This window comes from Triturus cristatus, chromosome 4_1 (assembly GCF_964204655.1).
Source record: "Triturus cristatus chromosome 4_1, aTriCri1.1, whole genome shotgun sequence".
Classification (NCBI taxonomy): Eukaryota; Metazoa; Chordata; class Amphibia; order Caudata; family Salamandridae; genus Triturus; species Triturus cristatus.
In genome coordinates, this window is record NC_140585.1 from 743327207 (window position 1) to 743355171 (window position 27965).

Consider the following 27965-nt stretch of genomic DNA (forward strand, 5'->3'; position numbering starts at 1 on the left):
TGAGGAACAGTAGTGGACCTGCATCGGGGTGACCCTGGAGGGTTTACTTTGATCTTTTTTGGATTGTTCCTACATCTTGATGACATTCCATCATGACGCAGGGACACTGACTCCACTGCTGGCACACAGGTGCCCTGCAAGATGGGGAATGCCCTGGGACCTGGGGACTGCAGCAAACAGGGTACTGTACTGGTGGGATGGGCAAAAGCAGGTACCAGGAGCCTAGACAAAGGACTAGTTCAGCAATAGAAGCATTAAAAATCCAGCTCTAAACCAATAAGTTAATTTAGAGGCCAATATGCCTTGAAAATCCCCTCCTGATGGCTAGAGCTTGCCACCAGGAGCAAAATTATATCTTCCTCATTGGCCATATGGAGCTGGAGAAAACCTCAGAAGAAACATGGTTCTCCTAGGTGTCTGGATGGGTAAACAGAGCAAGTAACACTCATCTGCTCTTTGTTAGAGATCCATTTTTTTTTCTTCATGCTGTTTCAGGGCCCATCTCTCAGGGAAGGCAACTGAAACAGGAAAGGCCACCACGCTCTCAAAGAGAGAAGTTCCCAGGTAGAGTCAAACCCTCCAGGAGCATCAATGGGAGCCTGCCCAAACTTTCCATGCCTGTGTCGTATGGGGGAATGGAAGTCAGACAGCGCTGTAGCCCCCACCCCTGTTTACCAGAAGCGCAGAGAAAAAGGATGGTATCTCTGCACTAGCACACAACAGCTGTGCCGGCAGCTACAGCCAGCGAACCAGACGGGTGTGGGCTCCCAACACGGCTTCTGAATTATGCACACAATGGGTGCCTCATTGAAAGGGCAGAGGTCCTTGCCCCTTCAAAAATCAAGAAGTGTGGCGCAACACTGCTTCATTAAAAATTTAAAAAGCATCTCAAAGCAGAGTAACCTCTCAGTATTATTCACTGCCTCGAGAGCTGAGGAGCATCACATAAGCCCCAATGAGGAGCCTAAAATATTGCACAAGGTCTTTGATGTGCCCCAAGAATGGGCGGTGGCACCACCAACAATGTAAAAAGTGTTCTGGGAACTGACAGGAGAGCAGCAACCCTACCAGAGCCTCACACAGTTTTGAAAAAAGGTTACCTAAAGTCTCCCAAGGGTTTACACTCATTCACCCGGAAGACGCTTTTCAATGCTTTAAAGCACTCTGGAGTTTGTGATTTTGCACATGGCTTTGGAGTGCGGGAACCCCTGTTGGCAGGTTCCGTGGCTGCATTTGCAGAATGTTGAAACTAGCACAAGAAAGGCGCTTGGAAACGTTGAATTGAATAATGCTTTATTGACAATGTTACTACAAAGAGAATGCTTTATGAAGGCTGTCCTGTTTTCAGTGTATATCTTTTGTGGATTTCAGTGGTGTTTTCTCAGTGTTTTCCAAAACTTTTGAAGTTGTTGCTTAGCGGTGTTTATTCAGCTGCCTAACCTCCAAAATAGACTAAGATTGTGTTTTTTCAGTATTTACAAAACATGTTTTAAAGCACAGGTTTAATATAACGGATAAGTCATGCAGGCTATGTAGTGTCTTTCTATTGGTATTTTTTCCAGTGGACTTATGTTAGACTGTTTTAAGCACATAAAGTCTGTTTATTGGACTCACACTCACATCTCATTACCCTCGCTCACATCTTATTACCACTTACAACCACTCTGTCAGAAATGTGGCTGGTTTGCAGGACTATTAATGGATTAGGAAAGTAAGAGCATTGCATTCAACTGTTTAAATAAACAAATTCCTTGGCACAGTTGCTGTTATTCACTTACACCATACTGTATATTATGATACCTTTACATTTTGAATTACACCAGATTAATTTGGAGTCCTGCATTCTAAGGCACCCGAAACTTGTTGCTTGCCAGTGCTCTTCTACACTCTTTGACTGACTACATTAAGGTGTTGTCGTTATGAGGACATTCATACAGTGGCGGCTGGCACTGATCAGGGTTGGGAGGGGATGAGGTAGAAAAGAAACAAATCTTACCTGTTTGCTGCGTCCCTCCTCTTCTCTCCCCGTCGTCTCTTTTCGCCAGAACAGGCAAGCAGGAAGCACCTAGCTACCAGCCTCCGTTGTGATTGGTCTGAGCGCTGCGGTTCAGTGCTCAGCCAGGGACTGGGGGCATGGGCATATTTTCCACGCCGGCTGTTATGCATCCTGCTTGGAGAACATGCAAAGTGCGCATGAATGTTTGGCTGGTCAGAGACTGCCAGCAAAACATTCATGCATACTTGGAGTGGGCAAACCACTCCTTCCCTGCTTTGCTTTGAGAGCAAAGCATCCCCGCCCCACCCGCGGAGCTGCCACAGCAGGGAAACATAAAATGATAATCAAAACAAGTTATTATCATTTTATGTTATCTTTATTAACATTGCTAAAAAGCAGTGGAGCGATGCTCCTCCACCTTAGCCGAGGAGCTGCCACTGCATTCATAGCTGGCAAGTGTCCCCATAGCAAATGTCTTACTTTAAGCCTGTACTGACGTTTTGACAGACATCACATTGTATTCTGGGACTTGAAATCTTGCTGTTATCATTTTAAGTATGGTCTCAAAAAGCTCAGCAGTAAAGTGCAGTTAGGTAAAAAGCCAGGATTAAATGAAGGTATCATATATTACAGAGAGGCACCTTACAGCTATGAAATAAGTTGGCGTGTGAAATGTTTTGTGTCATGTTTTCACCACTATCCCATGTGCATGGTGACAGCACTATTTTCACAGGCACCTGCAACTACACCTTGCATTGAATGATTGAATACTGACTCGTTAGAAAAGGGGGCTGATGTACAACATGGTTTTATCCATTCTGTGTATGTTGGTGTTAGACCCAGCGGTTTCTGGCTGGCTGGGATGCATCGAAGCCAGACAGAGTCCACTGTCCTAGATAGGATGAGTACGATACACTTGACCAATAACCTGTGCTCACCCTTGGGTAGCTTGGCACAGCGCAGTCAGGATCATCCTCAGGGTGAAAGTGTAAAGTATTGACACAGCGCAGCCCTCGCAACACACTGATTACACTACAAAAAGACTCCACACCGTATGTATAAAACACTGGTCTTGTATTACACACACATTAAAATAAATTGGATACATGCTTTACAGTTATATGCAACTGTCTAAGACTCCCATTAGCAGCAGAATGGCATGAACATATATATACCAGTCAAAGGTATTCACTTGCCCTATTATCGCCTCAGCCTCATAAGCAACATAAATCCATGTGCATACTTCCCCAATGTGTTCACAGTCCAAGCGATCCCTTCCACATCAAAAGCGAAAGAAATATATATGCAGTCTGTTCAGAGATATTCCACTTTCCTGCTACCACATTAGCATAAAACACAACTTTCCCAATATCACATACCCCGTACAGTTGTAATGGTCAAGAAATCACAGATTTTGCCTACGCCTCGTGTCTCAGCCCCTCAGCTACTCAAACTACACCAGCCAACGATACAAGTTGCATCCGCTGGCAACACTTTGATTAGATTGCCGGGTCAACCTAAAGTGAAAGGAAACATGTTTTTTTTCCATCCAGATTAGGACGTCAAGGCACCCAGCGGGACCTTCACAAGTGTGGGATCACTATACTCCCTGTCCCTCTAGCCAAAAGACTGTGACATTGGAAGCTGGTGCGCTTCTGAATTGAAGAAATGTTTCTCCCCAGGCGGAGGTGCGAGCTGCAATTGCTCCCAGCAGCCAGCCCTGGATGCACACAAGGCACAATAAGACCCCTGAGGTCCAGTCACAATGTTACCAACAACAGAGTACCTTGTGGCGTGGTTTAAGGGGGAGGGAGCTGGGATCCAGATTCGGAGGTCAGAGACAGTCTAGCCTTCCAGCTTGGGTCCCGCAGACACGACAAACCTCCCCCAACACCCCTTGGACAACACACGCTACGAAGTGCAAGTTAGCACAGGTTTCTTCCCCAGCACTCCTCACCTTATGACACCCCAGGTGGGCCGCTGATCTTTATGATTTATGATCACACTCCTCTGCTCAGTGTAATTATGCTTACGTCAGGATGGTCCTTGTCCCAGCCGACGTTCACTTCCACCCATTTCTACTGCACCCTGTGCAGTCCTTATGATCCTGTGGAAATGGGGAGATTCTTTCTGTCCCTGGGATCTCGTGGACAGGAGGCCAGCCAACCAGCTTTTGGAGAGTGCTTAGGGATCCGGGCCACGACAGTTGGCAATTAGCTGCAAGCCAGCAACATCTAGGCAAAATCCACCAAGTGATAGTCCCATTCCTGGAGCACGACAAACCCCAATCCACCAGAAGTCTGTGGATAATCCAGTTCTGTCCCAATGGTTCCTCTTGTCGATGTCCCAGCATCATACCAGCGTAGTATGGTTTCAATTCCAAAAGCGTCTCTAAACTCCTGAGGACACAGCCCCAGTGGTTGTATCCACAATGGCCTTTGAAGATGGGATCAGTTCCAAAGGCCACTTTTAAAATGCATAAACCCCCTCTAAATTTTGTCCTGTCTGCCATCCTACCCTGGGAGGCTTTATCAATATCTTTAGTGGGGCCAGAACCCTGCCCCTAAGAATGCCGGTGCCAATTCAAGCCCCTCTTATCCGTCCCAGGAAGGCCACTCAGAGTCAAAGGTCTTCAGTTTCCCTTGAGCCCCAAATTTATAGGCATCTATTTGGACTGCACAGATGTAGCTGTGCCCACAGTACCCAGATGAGCCTCACACAAAGAAATGCCCACTTTCCCAAAATGGCACTTCCACATTACTAATGTCAAATTCGCTCGCACTACCAAAGAGGATTTGCCATTACTAATCCATCGATACCAAACACTATACTGCTACTTTTCTGCACGTAGAAGCAGGCCTCACCAGTACCAGACACACCATCTGGTGTCATTCACTACTAGGGCACGTAGTGCACATGTGCCCATGCCCTACCTCGTCCTGACATCGCACTCTGTCCCCAGGGAGTACGCAGATGTAGTGAGAGACATACAGACCCATGGCAAGTAGCTTTTAAATGGCAAACTGAGCAATAGTAACCTGCACATACAGGTCCTGCCATGCCAAACCTGTGGTACATTTGAAGAGCTCTCTCCGTGGGTGGAACAACCAGTGCTGCAGGCCCATGGAGGAGCATTTGAGTTACATGCCCTGGGTATATTTCTTACCACTAGACAAGGGACTTACAGCTAACTCAAATCAGCCAATCATGTATTCACCAATCACCAGTATGTATATGACAGGCACAGTGCCTTGGCACTGCATGGCAGTGTCAAAGCCCTCAAGGTCCTAAGGCTAGCACTTAGATCAGCGGAAAACCAGGAAGGACAAAAGCAAAAAATCAAGGGAAAGCACCCTCAACATGGCCATTTCCAACTGTTGGACATATTAGCCAAGATTCTTATGAACCATTTCAAAAATTAAACACCTCCAAAGGATGAAATATGATTTTATTAAATCAAGATTCTCTACAGTGTATAAAATAATCAGACCAGACCAAAAACATGCGTGTAAACCCTGCACTTTTAATCCAAGCACATAAAATGTGAGGAAACAAAATGAAGAAGAATCAGTATTTTAGTGGCATCCCCAAACAACAAAACTCAAGCAGAATAGTATTAGACCAGCTTTCTTGATGCCAGTGGTGGCTGGTGAAATTTGAAAGTGGTGACGCGTAAACTTTTGGTCTGAATTCCAGCAAGCGTAAAAAGCCCATGTATTGCAAGAGAAGTACATGGTGTTCTCTCCCTAGGACATTGTTGAAAAACAGAAGTAAAACAATGCTTTTTAAACCAATTTTCCAAAATAGATTAAAGAAAACACTTTTTAGCTAATTCTGAAGAGGTACTGTTGGTTTTTTTTAAATTCTCAATGGTATGCTACCAGAAGATGTTGTGCAGCAGTAAATGTTATTCAATACCCAACAGCCAGGGGTGAGCATTTAATTTAATTTAATCCAAAATAGTACATAATGGAAGAAATCTGGCTATATAATGGAAGAAATCTGGCTATCTTCCATGCTTGTGGTTGCAAGTTATTGTGAAAGTTAATGGAAAATCTTTTCCCACTCCCAGGTCAATATAGGATTTACCTGAATAACCGCAGTGCTTCCCTTTCAAGATAAATGTACAGGTCTTGTCAAGGAGGGATTTTTCACTGGTTTGCATAAATAGTGTTTATATCTGCTAGGCATATGCTCCCTGTAGCCACATCATCATCATCTGTGATACTATTATAAGAGACTTTGGCGCATATTACAAGGGGATATTGCCACCAGTGATGTTCTGATGGCAATATCCCCTTCTCCTTATTTACAAAGCTATGTTAAGCCACTTAGTGTGGTTAACGCCGCCTTGTAAATAAGGCCCCTTAGCGTGAAAGGGACATGCAATAGGTGTTGCAGTGGGCGTTACACCACAACACCCATTGCTTTGGGCGCTACCCCATATTTACAAGGATGGGGCAGCTCCAAAAACGAAGGCCAGGTAAAATCTGGTCTTAGGATGGCGATACAAGGAGAAATTATTAATTTCTCCTTGTATTTCTCTTTCTATGTGTGCAGCATTCTGCAGCACACAAAGAAACAGCAAATCGCCTTTCAAAATTGTTTATGTGCAGGAAGGTGTCCTTTTCTGACCATAAACAATTTCCCTTGCAGCGCAGACACCATTGCAACATAGTACAAGAGTGCCTGCACTGGTGCTAGGCTGCTTTTTTAGTGTCAGTGCTAGGGGAAACGCAGGGGTGCTTCGTATATTTGTAAATACGCTGCATTCCTGAATTTAAAAATTGTTGGAGCCCGGCGTTACCAATTTTGGTATAACAGCTTATTGTAAATATCCCCCTTTTGCAGTTTCTAAGCACTGTGAATAGATGTCACTTCTAACTTCTCAAGGCTAGAGTCATTTATTTATTTTATATATTTATTGAGTTTTATATAGCACTGGCTAGACCCAAAGGTATCAGAGCGCTTTACATGAGGAAAAAACATTATTTCAGAACATGGTTACAAAGTTACACCGGTTACTGGAGCGTAGTTACAGGAATTACATGAGTACAAAGGCATAGCATAATCATGAGGAAAAAAAAAATAGGCAAGGGGTGAGAAGAATAGGAGAGAGAGGGAACTAATAGGGGAGGTAGAGGAGAATAATGGAGGGAGGAGGAGGAGGGGGAGGGTATAGGAGGCACAATGGGGAGACGAGGAAAAACAATGTCTGACGTCATTCAAAGCAGAAAGGGGCCAGGTCTGTGCAATGACAAACAGACTGAAAGGAAAGTAATGAAACAGCTTGTATTTGTCCATGCATGAATTAAAACGCCAATAATGTGCAGGGAACACTTTTGCTGGAGTTACAGTAACACATAACCTAATATTTATAAGGTGTGATGAATGACAGTGGCGGCCTCCACAAAACTCCAGGGGGGCAGGGAGTATGGAAGGGATAACAGGGAGATCGAATTTTGAAAAACGTACCTTTCCTGCGGCCGATGCGTCAGTGCTCCTCTCTTCACTCCGGAGTATCCCAGCAGTCCCTGGGACACTAGCACACCCAAACCAGATGTTGCTCTCACATGATAGCAACTCCATGATTGGTCTGAGCGGCCTCTTTTGCCACTCAGACAGTGCCTTAGTGCCTGCGGTATTTCTCCGACTCGGCTGTGCAACACAGCCGGATTGGAGAAACGTAAGTAACCTGTGACGGCCGGCCATACAGACGTGCGCTCTTTACACTACTCCCTCCTCTCTGCCATGCCGGGCCCAGCCCAGACCAAGACTCTCTAGCTCAGTCAGTCAGCGGGGGAAAAAAATGATAATATTGTTATATTGTAATTTTCCGCTGACTGACTCAATGGGGTGACGCTCCTCCGCCGTTACAGGGGAGCCACCCCTGGACACAGGAGGAAATAGAAGGGCAAGTACAAAAAGGACTGCATTTCAATAAGGTATTCTCTGATATGTTTTACAGCTTCGAAAACCACACAGAACTAGCTGCTTGTATAAGGTATACTTTCAACTGAGTCGCTTCCAGGTGTTTATAACGAGCCACGACAGAGCTCTGGAGTTCAGGCTGCAAGCAGTGCACGTTTCTCACAGTGCCTGCCAGTGGATGAAAAAGGTGCTAATATTACAAGGCCATCCAATCGTTGTCCTTTCAGTGAGGCACACAGCAGTGGTGATGTTAGCAAGCAGCAATCTAAATGTTGCCAGGCTGAGAAGAAGCCACGACCAATGTTTCTAAAAAGTGGACATTTATCCAGAACCTAAGTTCTCAATTAGGCAACTTGATTTCGTCTGGGATGAATGACTTTCAGAACCATTTTTCTTTTTTGCTTCTCAGCCAGGCAGAGTTTAGAATGATGCAAATGCTGGCAAGGGCCTAATGTATTGCCCACTTGTGATGAAAGAGAAAAACAAGGGAAAAATAAAAGGAAAGAGAAGGGAGAGCGAAATGGGAAGGAAAGAACTAGTGAGAGGTGAACTTTGAAGGAGAGGCAAGACCACTTACCCCAACTGTCTTGTCTGGTTGCAGGCTCTTCCCGGATTGCCGAGCCTTGACGTAAAAGAGAGGAAGGCAAGTTGTTGTGTGTTTTAAAGCATGACCTTTAGTGGTAAAATAAAAGGGGCGCATCTGTGAAAACCCATTCCAAGTCAAAATTCACCCTTATCAATGACTGCCCCAGCCCAGTCTGTTCTCTGGCTGGAATTCCCTAAACCAATGCACGATGCATAGAAGCATGTGCAGTGTATCAGGTTAGAGCATGCAGCATGTGACCCGGCCTCACAGAGCCATGAGTGGAATCTCACCACTCTGTGATGTCAGGCTTTCCTCCAAAAGCTGTAACCCCTCTCTGTCCCAAGTCGCCACCCTGTGACAACTTGGGAATGGGAGAGGTGATAAAAGGCAGCTGCAGAAAACTGCCAAGCAGCCCCGGGAGTACAGGGCTAATGCTGTACATGCCAGGGACTGCTCCAGAATGGGACGCTTCATTGAGTGACTAGTGGACAGTCCCGTAGGACCCAAGTATTGCAGACCTGGGCTGGTAGCATATGAGCCTTAGGCTGCTTAAGGTATACATAATCTGCACCAAATGCGTGATGTAACTGGCACATGCATACTATCGTATGTGCCTGAAAAAACCTGCCTGACATCCTGTTCAAAGAGGCAAACAAAGGCAATGCACAATGTATTTATTAGAATGGAAATTGGATGGTAATTGCTTTTTGCAATTACCATCCATAACGCTGTGAAACTGGAAGGGCGCAGCCCCTCTACCCAGTAACACAAACTGCTACTGCTTGATGCGGCATTGTATAGTAACAAAGTACATTGTGTTGGCCCCTTCATGAAGAAATAAACAAAATTACTTAGTTAGTCGCCTTTCTTTGAATGGCATTTTGGTTTGTGATTATGCAGGTGATTATAAGTGTGTATATGTTTATACTGATGGGGGCTGTTTTCCTTTCAATGGGGTTTTATCAGGTATTATAGGTTTAAACCTGAAACAGGATAGCCTGCTTATATGGTTTAATTAAAGTCATCAAAATATTTTATTGACCAAAACCAAGTTAACAAATAATCATTATATGTTTGAATCAAGGTAAGTGACATTTTAAAATGCTTATTGATAGCCCTACGGTTAACAGTAAGTCATGACAAGCCGTCATGAATTTCTTTGTCAGATAGTACCATCCCTAATGATATCAGTGGTGTTTTAGTGCTTTACTATTAATGTGTTGTCACCCTCACAAAGCCAGTAAGCCTGCCTTTGCTAACTACATCCTTTTATATTGTTTCTGATGTGGCGGGCACTGTGGTCTTAGGGTTTAGGACTCCCTAGGGGTGCAAAATGTTAGGAGGGTGTCAACTTGGGTATTTCCATCTACCTTCTTGTATATATTTGTAAATTAATGTGACGTATTCAATAATGTGTGCTTAATAAAGTACTTTTTCTTTTTATAAAAAAAAAAGCACTGACTGGATAATGATTTATTGAGTGTTGCCCACACCACCTCCCATGAGTAGGTCTTGAACTGTTCGTTTTTGCTACCCTTAGAGAGTCAAGTGCTACAATGAGCTACATGGCTCCCAGGAAAGGGACAGTTATGGACTTAATAAAGCCTTTTCAGCTAATAACCCACTTTCTTACACAAATTTACTGCATCATAATATCAGTCCTTAACTAGATATTGTGTTGCTATGCAAAGACTCCAATTTAGTGCATAAATCAGTGCAAATATGAGTATTTGGGTCTTTTGTAAAGGTTACTTCTATTCCTTTTTGCTTTGCCAGATTTTAGCACAGGATCTTCCAACCAGAGCGACAATGAAGACACTACTGGGATATGACATCAGCGTCAAGTGTGGGGATAAAGACAATGTTGTAAGTATGGCTGGAGGTGATGCCCACAGTGTTAATGCATTGAGAATGGTGCCATTAAGTTATTTATGTGGTATGCATTTGTATTGTATTTGTATTGCACGATCCTTGTCAAGAGGCAGTGGAGCACTTACAGGGTCACAATTAACAATGCAGTCAACAAGAGACAGGAAAGGTAGTTATGTTCTGGAACTAGAAGTGTACTTTTACTGCATTGTGATGTAGTGTTCTTTATTGTCTTCATTTCTGTCCGAAATTAGAGCAGCATTTGAGTGGTCCTTCTGGATATGGGGTGTTGTTTCAGATCCTGGTGGTGGCAAAGGCCTGCTGCCGTCTTTCTTCCCTGTTTTCCCTCTTAGTGTTTGCATATGGCTGGGTCTAAACTGGGGTGGCATGGTAAGCAAAAGAATGATGGATTTAACCCAGATCTCTTGACTGGAGGTGATTGTTTGATTGTTCAACATTCCGTCCATCACTTGTGTGTCTTTTGTTGTGGTAAAAATGACTTGACTCGATTAGTAGGGCAGCACACCGGCTGTTTTGAAAAGTTCTTGACTCCATCAACAAAGCATTTGTATATTAAAGGAGACTGAACCCTTTAGTGTCTTGTTAGTTAGAGATGACGGGAACCATTTGGTCCCTGACAGACGGATAGGATTCATGCTGTAGAATGTTCCGTTAACGGTCACACTCTGAGGAATAAAGACATGTAATACCAAGCTCCATGTGTGGTGCAGTCATTTATTGTGCCCTAGCTGGGGAGGATGCTAGAAATATTGACAAGACAGGGAATTATGTAAACCCTGTGACCCGAAGAACCAAGAGTGCTCTCCCGGAGAGTTTGTTGTGGTCCAGCAAACTGCTCCTGTGTGCCACATGTGCCTCAGTCGAAGTGAAAATCGACATTTGGCGTATGTTGAGTCAAAGCGCCACTCCAGGCACTAAAAGGCCTGTGAAGAAAGCGAAGGCTTTACAGAAAATGTGTTTGTCGTCTACAAGAGATGTGCTTGCAATGTTGAGACAAGAGGTACTGTGCCACAGTATAACAGAGCTGTCATTTACACAGTACGACAATGCTAAAGACAGCGACAGCCAGGTACAGAGAAGCGCCGCAGGAAGTGATTACAGAAGGCAAGAACGCACTCAAAGCAGAAAACATTTAAAGCACAAAGACACGCCAAAGTCAGCAACAACCATGTACGGAAAGTGCAATGAGTGGTGACAGCCAGGTGCAAGAGAAGCCTGTGATTGGAAGCTGATAAATGAGGAACCATTAGAGGTGGCGACCGTCAGAGATATAGAGAATATGATCACATATACTAGAACCTAAGTAAAGAGAGCTATCAGACCTCGGCACCAGGTGCCCAAACTCAAGCAAAAGCACGGGTTGTGCATCCAAGGCTGGTGAGTCACGTTGGACGTACTGAAAGGCCGTGAGCCGTGACGGAATAGAGACAGTCTACTTATCCAATGACAATGCGAAGAGAAGCCAAACCAGTTCAGATTGACTATGACGATCCTGAAGCCAGCACGTCACAAGGACTTACAGATGGTATGAATGGTGCAAGTCCAGATGAACAGCTTATACTTATTAGCAAGGGCCATAACTGGTTATAATAATGCTGCCTTCCTAAAAGCACCGCCTCCCTTCGATACTGACAAAAAGCTGAATATTGGCGACAGATGGATTGGCTGGATCAAAGCCTTTGACGATTTTATTGATGCATTGGAAGAAGGAAATGACAAAAAGATGATTAAGTGTCTGGAGAATTTGATGGGTGAAGGAGTCAAAGAAGTGATAAAGAAAATACCACACGGTGGTGAAGTGACATACCATCAATTAGAAGAAGCGTTAAACACCAAGCTCAATCCATTGCCAAATGTCAACTACAAAAGTTACATCTTCAGTCATGAAAGGAAAAGAACTGGTGAAACAATGGATGAGTTTGTAGAAAGACTTGACTCCATCATCAAGCATTGGATGAGTTGAACGATGAAGAGGCCATTCATCTCAGAGTAATAGATATTTGCCTCTCCGATTCCTTCAGATCACGAATGTTGAAAGAGACCCTCAGCCTGGAGCGAGTACTCATAGCTGCTAGAGCAGAAGAAAGAGCAGACAGACAAGCAGCTAATATGGTGGTCAGACGAGCCAAAATGAATTAGCCCTGAGGGTGAAAAGCAAGCTGAAACACAAGGTAGAAGACCATAAAGTAATGTCTCCAAAGAAAAAGAAATTTGTGTTTTCGTTGTGGATTTTCCTTTCCACATGAAAGTAAATGTCCTGCCATTGGATAGACCTGCAAAGGCTGCGGGAAAGAGAACCATTTTGTAATGGTTTGCAAAGCGAGGGAAAGATTAAAGTGCGCCACGTCGAGAAAACAAACAGGAGGAAATATCAAGTGTGTCACATCATCATCATCATCTTTATTTCGGTCACTTTAGACCATAAAAGAATGCAGCGGTTATACAGTTGTAAATTACACAATATAAAAAATCACACTTAGTTGAATTAAAATTAATCATAGAACAATTGAGTTAAAATCATCAGAAATATTCATTCAACCATGTCTAACTTAATACAGCAATTACGGCTAAACCACACTGCTGTTAAGAATTTTGCGACTGCAAATACAATTGGGGCGGATGAATCTGTCTTTAAAATTCTATATGCTGGAAGATGATGCCTAAAACCAAGGTTTTTAAGGAGTGGGACAAGCCAATAATTCCTAGCTCTTTGATAGGCTGGACAGAAAAATATGATGTGCAGGTCAGTCTCTCGCGGGTGTGCACATGCTGGGCATTGCACTGAAGGCTGGGGCTTAGTCCAGCGATCAGTGAGTGCCCTGAGGGGAAGAGTGCCATATCGCCACTGCATGTATAACTTCCTTGTATTTGGAGGGCTAATATCATCAAAGGCGAGCTCTAAGTGATATGAATCTTTGAATTTAAGGAAATAATTAGATAAGGACCCCTCTTGTGTACTCTCAATTGAGACGCGTAACTTGTGCTCATAATAAACCTTTGAGATGGATTTGCGTGAGATCCTGCAACATACATTTCCTGGATCAAGCCACACATCTGGTCTTCCTAATGTCTCGAATGTTTGTTTAATATATCTTAACCATGGGATTTGTACGGCATTAGGTAGGCGCAAGATCTCTACGAGCTCAGCCCTGTAGTTGGATAATTCCGGCGTGCTCCAGATTTTGCGCCAAAAAGTTAGGGGTTTAAGTCCCAACTCCTCTGTAATGGGTCTTAGGCCCAGGTCTAATCTCAATGGGAGGAGAGGGGTACTGGATGGTAAAGCTGCCAATTGCCTTATAAAGTTATTCTCCGTAATCTGCAATTTCCGAGCAGCTATGTGCCCCCATATTTCCCCCCCGCAGGTCACTGCCCCTCTAGCCTGCATTTTGTAAATTTGCAGGGGTGGACCAAATGGCCTGTAAATCGACCCGCTTATCATCCTACATATACCACCCGTTAACTGGACCAGTTTCAAATTTGCCTTGGTTCGGTGCGAGTCCCATGTCATAGTCTGGTTGATTGTTACCCCCAGATAATCGAACGTAAAAACCCTCTCTAATCTAGAGGACCCTATCATAGGATTTGGGCGTGTTGAGGAGGGCGGGTTGGGGATCATATACTTAGTTTTTAAAGCATTGATCTCCAGTCCGCGCTTCACACAGAAGTTCGAAAACCCATCCAACACCCGTTGTATGCCCATTAGGGGATTTAGAGAGCAGCAGGGTGTCGTCTGCAAACATGATAGCAGGCACCCTGCTGCCATTTAGCTTGGGGGCGTCAATGTTGCTCAACCCAATAAGATGGTTGATGACCCCGTTGACAAAGAGGCAGAACAGGGTCGGTGCAAGCACACAACCCTGTCTTACCCCCCCCACCCCCCGTCAACGGGGAAGGTATCCGAGAGAACTCCTCCTCTACCACACCTAACCTTAGCAAAATTCCCCTGATGTAATCTTATCAGGATTAGTAGGATGTCAGCAAGAACCCCTAAGTCCATTAGGACAGTCCATAGTTTGTCCCTTGGTACTAAATCGAAGGCCGCTCGCAAGTCCACAAAAACCGTGTACAAGCTACCACCCTCGATTAGCGCGGTCTTCCAATATAAGAGATTCAAACGAAAAATCTGGTCTGTGGTTGAAACACCCCCTCTGAACCCTGCTTGATACGGACTCATGATTGCACATTCTTCAATCCAATTCTGGAGGCGGTTAAGTATCAGTCTACCGAAAATCTTTTGAGGAACATCGATAAGACTGATGGGTCTGTAGTTGGCTGGGAGCAGAGGCGATCCCTTTTTAAATATTGGGACAATCTCTGCGCCCAGCCAAGTATCTGGCACCTCCATACCCCCCAAAACAGAATTAAATAGTGTCGTTAAATAGGGTGCCCAGACATCCGGTTCTTGTTTAAATAGGTCGCCCGGCAGACCATCTAAACCGGGTGCCTTGCCTGATGCCAACCCTGCAATGGCCACTCGGACCTCCATTACTGTGAATGGAACCCCTTTCGGAGAGTCGCTGACAAACTGTGTGGGATTTATCCTTGCCCCATCAACTACCCTATATAGGGACTGGAAGTGGTATTGCCATGCCTTGGATGAGATATTGGGCTCTATTGCAGAGGCCAGCTCCTCAGACCCTGTATTCACATTGCGCCAAAATTTACGTGAATCTCCACGTGCCAGGGAGATAGTGAGTTTTTCCCACTTTTCATACTCCCATTCGCTTTTTGCATGGGTGGTCAGGCGCTTATACGCCGTTCTCCTGGCCCTGATCTCCTCACTCCCCTTCCCCTCCTTTATCGAGGCCAGGAGATCAGTTTTTGCCTTACGGCATGTGGTGTTGTACCAAAAGGGACAAACAGCACGTCCGTTAGCCCTTTTTGGTATGGAGAAAAGAATTTCAGACACCGATTTAATGAGGTCCTCGTGCAGCAGCCCCAGCTGTTTGCATATACCCTGGGTACTAACTTGCTCCATTAGTGCGTGGACCTTTTCGAGTGTGGGGATAACCCGGGCATATAGCCTGGATATCTTCCCTGGGTTAGAAGCTAATTTCTCCCACTTGACTCTTCGTCTATTATTCGTAAGGCCTAACCCCACCTCGGGAGCCTCCACCTGCTCCCCCCTGACCTCAAGACCGGGATGGTCATATTCCAGTTCCAATGCGTTGTGGTCACTGTCTTCCCTTGATATCACCCGGAAGTCTCTGATAAGCGACCACGAGGCCAATGGAACTAGCATATAGTCAAGTCTTGACTCCCTACCCACTCTATTGTATGTGCATTTTGGAGGGATATCAGATTTTATCCGTCCATTACAGGCCCGGACACCATATTTCAGGGTTAAGGATGTAATTTGTACAGCCAGAGGCGTCCAAGCTCTTGGGGCCGGCGCTTCCAATGGGGGTACAGACCACGCCGCGTCCTCCTCCTGAGCCAGACCATCCAGTAGGCCAGAAAGCGGCTCGAAATGGCAATTCAAGTCACCTCCTATTAAAAGAGGAATACCCTCAGGGATTTCACTTAGGGCATCCGCAAGCTCCTCGATAGTACGCGACTCTTGCGTGATATTAACTGGTCTGGAATAAACATTTACCAGCAGAAGACTATGTGAGTTTGGCAACTCCAACAGTACAGCAAGTTTATCCTCCTTGCTCAGTGGAAGAACAACGACCCTGCATCCCAAGTCATTGGCCACCCAGGTTGCAAGTCCTCCCGAAGGACGCCCCCTGCCCCCCCATTTTGCATTTATGGAGAATACTGCAAAACCTATGCGAGTGACTTCTTCTCTCGCCCAGGTTTCTTGGAACAAGCATATATCTTTGCCCTCGATGAAGGAGCTCCAGTCCGGGCATTTCAGTTTATTGCCCAAGCCCGCCACGTTCCAAGATACTATCTTCAGAGAGGAACAATTAGTTCTCTCGGTTAGTAAGTTTGGGAGCATATCCATACTAGAATGCATCCCCAATAGTGTGTTGGTATCTGAGCTACCGTCTTGGGCCGCTGTCACCTCACTTGCAATAAGTGGAGAGCTAACGGTCCTTATAGATACCTCACCGTTGGTGTATTTCTCCTCGGGGTTGACCTTCCCCCCGGGGGTAGCTATGCATTTTGTAAGTGTAGGAGCCCTATTTTGACCTGTGTCCTCCCCTCCCCCCGTCTGACTCGGTCAATCTACCATATCTAGGTTACTAAACCTGTTATGGGTAGGAAATTGATCGTATCGCTGAAATCTGGGGAGATGGGGGCCCCCTCTTACTCTAGCACCCCATCTGCCTCCTCTCCTATGTACTAATTCCCAACCCTCCTCTTCCTGCTCATGTCTTATGGGTGGATAGAAGAATGATAAAGGTAGGGATTGGATGGAAGTCTCCTGGTCATGGTATGGCCAACTACATATGTATGAGACGGTCATGAGGTCCCTAAAGTTAACCAGGACACAGTCTCCATGGATAGATTTCCTGGTAATGCCTAGCCATGGGACTCTCCTCACCATGAGGACCTCACTCAGTATTCCTTCAGGGAGGGGCCTATTGATAGAAAGCCAGTTGATTACCTTGTTTTTTAGGGCTTCAACAGGTTCTCTAGAGGATGGTTTTAATTCGGGAATGCCTGTTAAAATAACTGTGTACGGGCTTGCCTCCGGTGGCAAGTTGACTGGCCTATGTTTTATACCATTGCCCTGTTCCCCTTTTGCAGGCGCAGCTAACTTCTCCTGAGGACTTACATTTGCTGCACAATCTGAAACTTGTGGGTTTACCACTCCCGGGATTTGTGGTATGGGATGTTGTGTTTGTATAGGCTTGGATACAGGGCCACTTTCCTTGGCTAGGGGCGCTAATGTGGTCTTCTTGCCACTATGGGTCGGCCTTCCTCTTACGGGTTGGCTGTCTTTTTTAGGTGCGTTTGCTAGATGTGCAATTTCCTTTTCGATATTCACTAAACAAGTTTCCATCTTTGCTAATCGTACTTCTAGAGGATTTAGCATTATCCTCAGAAGAGTGCGAATATCAGAGAGAGTAATATCCTCCTCCCCAGATAATACATTTGAACTGAGGGATATCTGCCCAGATGTGTATGTGAGGGTGGTGCCATTTTTTTGGGTGGCGGGTTTGGCCCCTTACTAGCTATACCATGTTTATTACCCTCACACATGGGGTTATACTTTGCAATCTTGGGCTTTCGCCCCCCGGTGTTTTGTGCCCTTCTTTTCCTTTTCGGGATGGCTCCCTCCCTCTCCCCCTGCGTTAGCTGCGTTAGCTGGTGAGCCCTGTCAATAGTTTCGTCCATGTTGGACAGGGTCACTTTTGCTTTAATTGGGGGTGGGGGGGGCTTGGGTAATGTTAAAGGTAATATACTGAGCTCTTCAGGGGCAGAAAAGTCACATTCAGTAATGGGTAAGATGGAACTACTCAAATCGGGTACATCAAGCGTACCACTTATCCCCCTGGCCCCATCATCTGGTAATATACAATCCAGTCTTTGTTCTGGGGTGGTTGCATGTGCAAGGGGTCCCAAAGAGGATCTCCTTACCCACTCAATTTCTTGCGAAATGCGCCTTTCTAGAATAGTGATTTCGTCAATGAAGAGTGACCCCGCTTTTGCAAAATGTGTGTCCAAAGTACCTTTTGCCATCCCAGCAGCCAGTGTGGTCTTACTCCTCGTCTCTCTTGTGGCCATAGTCCAAGGCTAGATGCGGGAAGTGTGATGAGGAATCGTAGACCGGGAGGGATGACCCGGTACCGGTCTCTCCCGTTTTCGAACGGCCTCAAACGGCCCGCTCTTTGCCCGGTCTTCGCCCCGTGCTTCGTCTCGCGCACGTCCCGCTAGCGCGATTACTCCAGGCGTTTTAAGTGAAGGGGAGGATCAGGCGGGAGTGGGCGGGAAGAGGCCCCAGCTGCACCGGTGGTAATGGCGCTGTGCAGGCTGGTCCTCACAGTCCCACCCGCGGAATAATCAAGCAGCAAGGGCTCCCCTTGATCCAATACACTCCACAGGGTCCAGATTAAGGTGTCACAAGCACCAGCAGTCTCCGTAGTCAGTAGAAGCTGCGAGCGGCTCCCGCGAAGCGGGGGCCGCGAGATGTTATCACAGTGTTGGAGGGAGTGGGCGGGAAGAGGCCCTAGCTGCACCGGTGGTAATGGCGCTATGCAAGCTGGTCCTCGCAGTCCCACCCGCGGAATAATCAAGCAGCAAGGGCTCCCCTTGATCCAATACACTCCACAGGGTCCGGATTAAGGTGTCACAAGCACCAGCAGTCTCCGTAGTCAGTAGAAGCTGTGAGTGTCACATCAAGAAAATAAAATGCATGGCAGAAAGTTCCAGATACGTCCCAACCACGCCCACAAGGCCAACCAGCGACATCAGTTGAGGCAAGTAGAAACGAAATAATGCCAATTGTCGTCAAATTCCTCATCTAAAAGATCAGAACTGTCATTGTCGAGCAACAGTGAGGCAAGATGTGTGTGCAATGTCAATAATGACCACAGAAAGATGTGCGCATGTAGGTTTAGCTTCTCACAAGGAAGCGTGCCAGTCGAAACTAGATTAACAAGTGAAAGTGCGAAATTCATTTCGACACTGTCCTAAAATCACACTGAAGGTGAATGGGTGTTCCATACAGTTTATCATAGACAGTGGCACATCAAAAAACATTATGCCAGTGGAAAAGTACAATGAACTGTCTCCAGTGCCCTGTTTAACTCCATTGAAAACCAGAGTATATACGTGGGCTGCTTAAACACCACTCTAAAGTCAAGGTTCATTTGTAGCAACTATGAAACATAAAAAGACAAAAGTACAAGCACCAATTTATATCCTGCCAGGCACTAAGTCAAGTGCATGTTTACTCAGTTTCAGCACTGTTGCTGACGGAGTTATTTTCTGTAAACGTCAATGGCAATGCCTATCACAAGATAGTGAGTCAGTTTCCATTTTTGTTTCATGGACTAGGAAAACTTAAAACAATGAAAGTGCAACTTCACATAAATGAGGACATCGTCCTGTTGCTCAACAACCTCATCAAATTGCATTTCATCTACAGAAGGCTGTTGAGAAAGAAAATGAGACATTACTGATACATGCCATCACTGAGCGATCCACTGGTCTGACGCCATTTGTGTTTCGCATAGTGGTAGTGCCGAAGTAGGATAGTTGAGGCTCTATGCACATCTGCGTTGATTTGAGCCAGGCGAAAAAGGTGAATGAAAGGGAACAACATCCAGGTCCACACATTGCTGACATGATTACGCAGTTGAATGGAGCCAAAGTCTTTTCTCGCCTCAATTTGAACAAAGGGTAGCACCAAATCGAACTGGAAAAAAAATGCAGGTATTTTATTACCTTTTCAACTCGTGTTGGGTTGTTTAGATGCAAAAGGCTAGGTTTTTGAGCGTCATCAGCTGCAGAACTCTTTCAAGATGTAATTTGTCACATCATTCAGCCAGTCACAAATGCTTTCAATTACAGTGATGACATACTAGTTTTTGGAGCCTCATGAAATAAACATGATAAAGCTCTTACATAAATGTGTCATATACTTGCTGATGCACGTCTCACTTTACATGCAGAAAAGTTTGAGTTTCATAAAATATAACTCAAGCTTTTCTGTCATATCCTTTCTGATGGGGGAATGACTCCAGTTTTAAGTAAAGTACAAGCCTTGTCATCCACATATTCCACAGAAAATGTAACTATGTCTCTATCCTTCTTTGGTATGGCCAGTTTCTGTTCAATGTATATATGTCACTTTCCCACTGTGAGTGCCCCGTTGACAAACTAAATGAAACAAGATGTTCCATTCTGATGGTCATGTGACTGAACAAAGCTTCAAGAAAAACAAACATGCAATTGAGAACCCCACTGAAATGGTATACTTTGATCCAAAATTGCAAGCGGAGGTTATTGTTGATGTGAACCTAGTAGGTGTGGGTGTCATCCTGACCCAGCACACTGGACATCCCAATGCACCATGATGCATCGTGGCGTATGCCAGCAGGAGTTTGTCATCGACAGAACATGCCTATTCACAGCCTGAAAAAGAAAGCCAACAGTAGTGTGGGCTTGTGAACATTTTCATGTCTTCCTGTATGGAAAACATTTCATGGTTATCACTGACCACTAAGCAATGCTCACCGTTTTCAGCAATCCTAAATCCAAAAGTACCCCCTTGCATTGAAAGGTGGGGGTTGCCACTGCAGGAGTATGATTATACAATTGTTCATCATTCAAGAAAAGATCAGAATCTTGCTGATTACTTCTCATATGTACCCATACCGTGTCATGGCACCACTTCTAAAGCAGCTGATGCTTATGTTAACTTCATTGTGAAATCCAGTACACCTGCCCCCATATCAGTAGAACAAATAATTGTTGCCATGAGCACTGACAGACATTTGCAAGCTCTCAGAGACATTATTACTCATCACTCCTGGAGAAAGCATGCTCGACCTCTCCATGATGACATAGAATACCAGAAATTTTAAAATGTGCAGGAATAACTTTCAGTCACTCCGGAAGGCATCATCTCACATGGGTCAAAAGTTGCCTTACCTGAGAGTCAAAGACAACAAGTCATTGAACTGGCACATGAGGGACATCTTGAAATAGTTTCTACTAAAAGAGCCCTATGGGACCAAGTGTGGTTCCCCCGTCATGATGAAAGAGTTGAAAAATAAGTAAGGGACTGCGATTTGTGCAACTGCTTGCCCTCTAAAACCACCCCAAATCCCTTAAACATGTCTGATCTCCCAAAGCACGCATGTGAAAACATTGCAATTGATTTCTTTGGACGCCTTGACAAAGGTCAATATTTGCTAGTCATTGTTGATGAATACAACCGTTTTCCCCTTGTGAAAGATCGGTTAGCGACTACTCATGCAAGAGTCATTGAGAGATTAGAAAGTACTTTTTCAACATGGGGTTTTTCCTTTGATTTGGAAATCTGACAATGGCCCGCCTTACAATAGCCGAAAATGTAAAGATTTTCTCACTCAGCTGAATGTCAAGCATCAGAAAAGCACACCTCTCTGGCCACAGGCGAATTGTGTTGTCAAGACGTTCATGAGCACTCTCATGAAGACCATTTAGCGTGCTGCACTGGAAAAGCTTGACCTCAAATCAGTTCTTCAGTCAACAGTTCATGCATACAGGTCAACTCCCAATTCTACCATGGGTTAAAGCCCTGCCACCTTAATATTTGGGAAGCCATACGCACCAAGTTGCCCCAATGGGCCATTGAACGATCTATTGACAAATAGGACACTTTACAATGCACGCATTTACAAAGCATGCCATTACAACACGGTCATTACAACGACTGCTTTGTTACAACGTATACCATTACAACCAAAGTCATTACAAAGACTTGATGTGGGGGGGTGCTGAATTTTGGAATAGTATAATTTACTATTCCAACTCCAGTCATTGCAACAGTAGGAGAGGAGTTGGATTTAAAATCCAACACCTTCAGCCCCCTACAGGATGTCATTGTAACGACTTGCGTTGTAATGGTATGCGATGTAATAATGCAGTTGTTGTAATGACTGCGTTGTCATGGCATGCATTGTATCGACTTCATTGTAAACTATGTTCACCACTATTGACATCGATAAACTTTGTGCTATTGATTCATCTCACAAACGAAGAATGAAGACCTACACAGATAGCCGCTGCTATGCTAAGAGCACTGTGTTTAAAAGAGGAGACCAAGTCATTGTCAGGCAGATAAGGAAACGCAAGTCTGATGGTACTTTTGATGTTTACCCATTGAAAGTTGTGACTAGTAAGGACACATGGTGACTGCTCTCTGTCCTGGAAAGTCCATTGTGCCTCAACCTTCACCAGCTCCAGATATTAGAATTGAGACCTATTCACCTGAGAATCTGGAAAACTCAATGACTGTACCAATGTGCCTGTCACCAGTGCTAATCAGGGACACGTCTCTTGCATCTCCGCAGCCTCACATGACAAGGTCTGGGCGATTGATTCGAGCACCAAAATAACTTATTGAATAATTTTAATGTATTATTTGTACTTTACATTTAACAAAGGGGGAGATGACAGGACACTTTGGGTCCCTAATGCACTCCATAGAACAGTGACGTAAGTGCTTAAGTGTGGGGATAGGATTCATGTCCTACAATGACCAGTTAATGGTTACATGCTCTGGAATAAAGACGTGTAATACCAAGCTCTGTGTGTAGCATAGTCATTTCTGTGTACACAGGCTAGGGAGGACGCTACAAACCCAAACCCAACTTCTTACCCATTGTACATATTATATATTTCAATACTGAATTCATCTTTAGATTGATAGGTTATTATTGCAAACATTTCTCAGAACAGACCGTTAATGGTGCAGAACTGATATAAGAAAAATCGCCTGGGTTATAGAAACACCCACCACTTACTACATACATCTGTGCAATGCAACAGAGGTTGTTACATGAGCGCATGTATAGAATACTAATATAAACGTTTACATGCATACTCAATTGCATATAATGCTAATACAGCTATTTTTACATTCCCATATGCATAACGCTCAATGCTAGCAGACATTACTGCGCGCATACAAGATGTAGGATAATCAACCTCAACAGTGCATTTTAAGCATGTTGCACATCACTGAAGAGCTCACCCATCATAATGAGTCACAAGGCAGAAGGCAATATCCATTTAAATGTACAGCTATCATTCATTATAATACGTGGCATTCCCCCACCCATTTCCCCTACCTCTACAAGCTCACTAGTTGTTCTAAGAAAGCTGTAAGTAGTGTATCTATTTCGGTTTTATTGGGTTGAGTCTCGAACTTGTAGATAATTTCCCAAAAAATAATAAGGTCCCTAAGTCCCACAATACCTTGCAATCTACTGGCCGATATATGCGAGTTGCACTTCACAAATCTCCATTACATGCATGCAATATATTCATACAGCGTTAAAACTAGTGAAAATCTAAAAAACGTTGTTATCCCATTATGTTGAGGTTTTAATATCAACTTGCACATATATCATGTCCACAATATCAAACATATTTTCTAGGTAACTAGATGTGAACTTAATAACAGTAACTGTCTACACCCCTATACATACTTCCCTTTGTGTGAGAAGTCTAACTTGTAGATAAGCTATCTTTGCTAGTTATTACACACCTACGTACATCCAAGCCTAATAAAAACAATAGTATACATACATGCAGGGTTCGACAGAACCAGTTGTGTTGTGGAGCCTCTTCACTATTGTAGTTGGGGGCTTTATTTCTTTAAAATATATGTGCACATTTGCAGAGTTATACTACCAAGTCCAGTAGAACTTTTTTCTATCCCCTCATAACCCAAATGTATCTGTTTCCATGCTGTTTCTTTGGTGGGCTGGTTTATCTGAAACTTATATAAATGTGTAGGAAATATTCCGATCGATCTGTTACTTTTGTGTTGAACGTACTGGAACAAATGTAATTGAGGCCTTGGTACGAGCTCTGTGTGGCGCCAATGCCAAAGTCAGTGCCTTAACAATGTGGCAGGTACACTCAGTAAGTGTAAACTGAACAGGCTCTCAGACTTCAGGAAATATTTATTCAGGTACTAAAGTTCATGAAGTTGAACAAAGAGGTACTTTAAAGTAAGAGAAAGAATTCAGTATGATCAAGTGTATTAATAAGTTTAGCAGACCAACACATTGAGTGCAATGATGGAATAATAAATTCATTCTTGGGTCTACATAGGTCCCAGAGCCATTGAATAGATTTGTAACATTCTCTTTTCTCGTCCACAGGGAGATCTTCTAATGAACGACAGACAGTGCAAAATAGTGCAGCGTCAGATGGAGTTCGACAGCGGCATCGCCTACGGCATTGACTGCCTCCTAACCCCTCCCAGCCTCGGCGGGAGGTGTGACAGTATGGTGACCTTGGATCTTTTGGTCAGTCACAAATATCAATTTACTTTAGATGAATGAGTGGAAGAATGAACGGTTGAATATGGGCATGTGCATCTTCATTTACATATAGGTGTTCACATCACTTGGTTGAACAGTGCCTGAGTTAACTGCTGTCTATAAATTAAGAACGCAGCATGTTTTGCATGGCTGAATCTCTTCCTATGCCCCCTTCTCCTGCAGAAAAATACATCTGTGAATGTGTCCCCGGCTCTTCAAGCGGAAGTCCTATTTAGCCCTTACTGGAAATTTGGCACTAGTACAGATGGCTTTTGTCTGTCTCCTAGTCTAAAATGGTCCCCAGCTTACCCTTTGAGACTGGCAATGGCATCTGTTAGAAATGAGGTCTCTAGTTGGCAGAGGTATGCACCCTGTCACAGTAGGGACCACCATTCTAGTGAGGGTAAGTCAGATACCTAACCTAAATTAACCTGTGCTCACCCTCTGGTAGTTTGGGAAAGAGCAGTCAGGCATAACTTAAGAGGCAATGTGTAAAGTATTTGCGCACACTTTAATTATAGTATCTCAATGAAATCACAAGAAAAGTCTCCACACCAGGTTGGAAAATAGAGAAAATGTATCTGATTAAAACAAGATCAAAACGACAAGAATTTTTAAAGATTAAATCCAAAAGCGTGCTTAGAAGTCAATAGTGCTAAAGGATTACTTGAGGTAGCACTAGACCGGGCCAGATCTGAAACGTCAAGCTGACCGTAATTGAGCATGGGTCAGACACAGTTTCAAATAATTCCTGCTGAAGTTTAACCTTCTCAAGTTGAGCCAAGATCCCTGTTCACTGGGACCATGGTGAGCATTGCGGGCAGGTGGTCTGCGCAGTGCAAAGAGCCACCGGGCATTGCAGACCATCTGGCTAGGGCCTCGCAGTCATGAGCGTTGATGCTGCTGTGTGAAGAGATAAACATGCGCCTGCTTGCGCTGATCCTTTAAGCGGACCATTTCACGGTCACAAAGAGCACAAAAGCTTGATTTAAAAGGTCTGTAGTGCAGGAAACCGACTTCTGAGGCCCTGGACAGGAGGGGGCATCTTAGGCAAGGGTTGGACTCAAAGATGGCAGAGACCAGCAGAGCTGCAAGAAGTATTTTGTGACCCGAAGACTTCAGAGAACAGGAGGCAAGCCAGCAAGCCCTTAGAGAATCTTGGGTTCAAGGATGTAGAGAGCAGGTCCAGACACTCCTACTCCCAGGCAAGAGGCAGCAGGCCAACACAGCAGAGAAAGTTGCAAAGTGGCAGTCCCTCATGTAACACAGCAATCACCAGGCAGCAGGTCAACACAGCAGAGCTAGTAGAAAAGTGTCATTCCCTCCTACAGCACAGCAGTGCTAAAGTGCCCAGAGTCCTAAAGCCAACAAAAATGAATTCAGCAAAATAGGGAGGAGGAAGGCAAAATGTTTGGGGGTGATGCTGCAGAAAGGGCCATTTCCAACACAATCCAACACATTTAGGGCCCTCATTATCTTGAACTACTTGTCCTATGCACCCCAAATCTACTCTCTTTAATGGAAAACCTTCTCAATGACTATTTCCATTTTTTGTACATAAAAAAATAGTCTTTTCATGGAAGTTACACACCACATATCTAGAAGGGCTTAAGACAACTTTTCCTCATCCATGGACAGGACATGGCAGGAAATGGTAAGTTGTGCTACTAAAGCAGGCATCGGAATATTGTGAGATTCCTAGTACTCTGCCCTCCACCATACTCATGCAGGATGATTCTTATTTTCTTGGACCATGCCTCGGTCCAAAAAGATGTCAGGTGTACCACCTAGTCTTGCTGCATGTTTAGCAGCTGCCAAACAGAATGATTTAAACACAGGGACCAATTCTGATCTGCCAAATGGCAAACAATCAGAGCAGCTGAATAATCAGTATGATTGGTTGACCTATCACCAATCAGAATTGCTGAATAAATTCTGGCGTAAGCTCCCACCCCTTACTGGATCATTTGGCAACCTATAGCCATGGAAGCAGTACTGACACATGTATTTTCCAGAAAATAGATTGTTTTCTGCCACAAGGAAAACAAGTTTGGCCTGTGAGTACATGAAAAAACAACAACTTTTGCCATTCCTACTTTTCAGCAGTAATTTCCAACAAGCACTGCTCATGCTCTAATGCTATAGCCAGAACGCTGCCGTTGACCAGTGCGATATGGTCATAATCTATAGCTTCTACTCTCATTTGGAGGGCAACACTGTCCTCCCTGTGCATCTGTAAAAAGCCTAGTTAAATCTAGGATCATGGTGTGGTGATGTGCCACCTACCACAGATTTATTGGACCAATATTTGGTGCACTGTGGATCAGTTTCCCCTGCCTCTTCTTCACATTGGTTTTGGCATTCTGTTTTTTGTTACACACTCTCAAATAACTCCTACATCAGCTTACAGTGCCTTACAGATATTTTATAACCTGAATGAATTATTGGCTAGTGTTTCGGGTGTAGTGAGCCATTCCTCCTGATGATGATCCTACTATTGCTACTACTACTGCTACTAATAATAATAATTCTACATTGTTTCTATATAGTGCTTAACACACGGATGTCATCAGTGACCTCTTGAATCACTAAGCCAATTTACTGGTGTCATACTTCGGTCACAGCCTATTTTTCCAAATGGTGGGACAATGCTTCCAACATTGTCTGCCAGTCCTTCTGATATTGCAAGCCAGGGGTTATGTTTCTTTATAATACACTAGGGTCTCTTCAGCACACTGCTGCAACAGTGATCCAAGTAGTGAATGGACACATTATTTTCACCTCGCTAACTACTGCTCTGCTCAATTCCTACCCCATGACAGAGATTCTGCCTTCAACTTCCATACCAGGAATTGTTTTTTTCTTCTTCCCCAGTACCTACCTCCCTCGTGAGGTAACTCTGAGTTCAGAGGCATGGGCGCCTCAGATGTCCTCTGAAGGCTCTACCCCTTTCTGCAGATAAAGCAGTGTCTGTTTCATCAACACCTTCACTGCCCTCATCCCTGCCTTGAGAAGGTAATCCTCCAGTCTTTAACCCACTGCTGAACCTAGGTACTGCTTTTTATCTGACCTGCTTTCCCTGCTACCAGGGAAGCTTCTGCATCTCTGAACTCTGAACCCCGAAGTCCTTTTACTGTTGCAAACACAAGTGGGATGATATGACTTGGGTTTGTTACTATGATACGCACTATAGCCATATTTGTTCCAGTCCCTGTTAGAGCATTAACTCTGCTTATCTAGGTTTAACATGTGTACATAAAGTAATCTGATTTCTGGGACCAGTTGTGCATCAACTAGAAATGATATCACTATTGTGAGTCTAGTGGGAATCACAAGCTCACTTTGTTTGCGAACTACTTGCCTAGCTGTTCATCATTGATCCCATGTTTGCTATGGATTACAATTTCCTGTCATATCCTCTTTTCCAATCTAAGTGCAAGGGTTCCCTCCCTCATACTCACTACCACTGCCTTTGCTGCAGGTTTTGAGTTTCTGCCACTGAAGTGTTCATGAGTGGGCATTATCTTTCTTTGTGTTTATCAGAGACTCTGATCTGCAGGAACCTGTTTTAGTTCCGCGTAAATGTCGGTGAGTCATTTAGCAATGTATAGTTTCTCAATAG

General features: G+C 44.4%; 1 protein-coding gene and 1 long non-coding RNA gene across 7 annotated transcripts in view; one reads left to right on the forward strand and one right to left on the reverse strand.

Moving 5' to 3' along the window:
• LOC146855453 (uncharacterized) overlaps window positions 1-7666 on the reverse strand; it is a 140237-nt gene extending 132571 nt beyond the window's left edge. For all 6 annotated transcript variants that reach the window (XR_014981323.1, XR_014981322.1, XR_014981325.1 and 3 more), the window contains exon 1: window positions 7472-7666. This is a non-coding gene — a long non-coding RNA (uncharacterized LOC146855453). The remainder of the gene's footprint in view (window positions 1-7471) is intronic.
• The window catches only part of LOC146855449 (stabilin-2-like), a 1111419-nt gene that overhangs the window by 857656 nt on the left and 225798 nt on the right, over window positions 1-27965 (forward strand). Inside the window, exons 52-53 of the mRNA XM_085653245.1 lie at window positions 10290-10379; window positions 24182-24328. Coding sequence (XP_085509371.1) covers window positions 10290-10379; window positions 24182-24328 — 237 coding nt within the window. The remainder of the gene's footprint in view (window positions 1-10289; window positions 10380-24181; window positions 24329-27965) is intronic.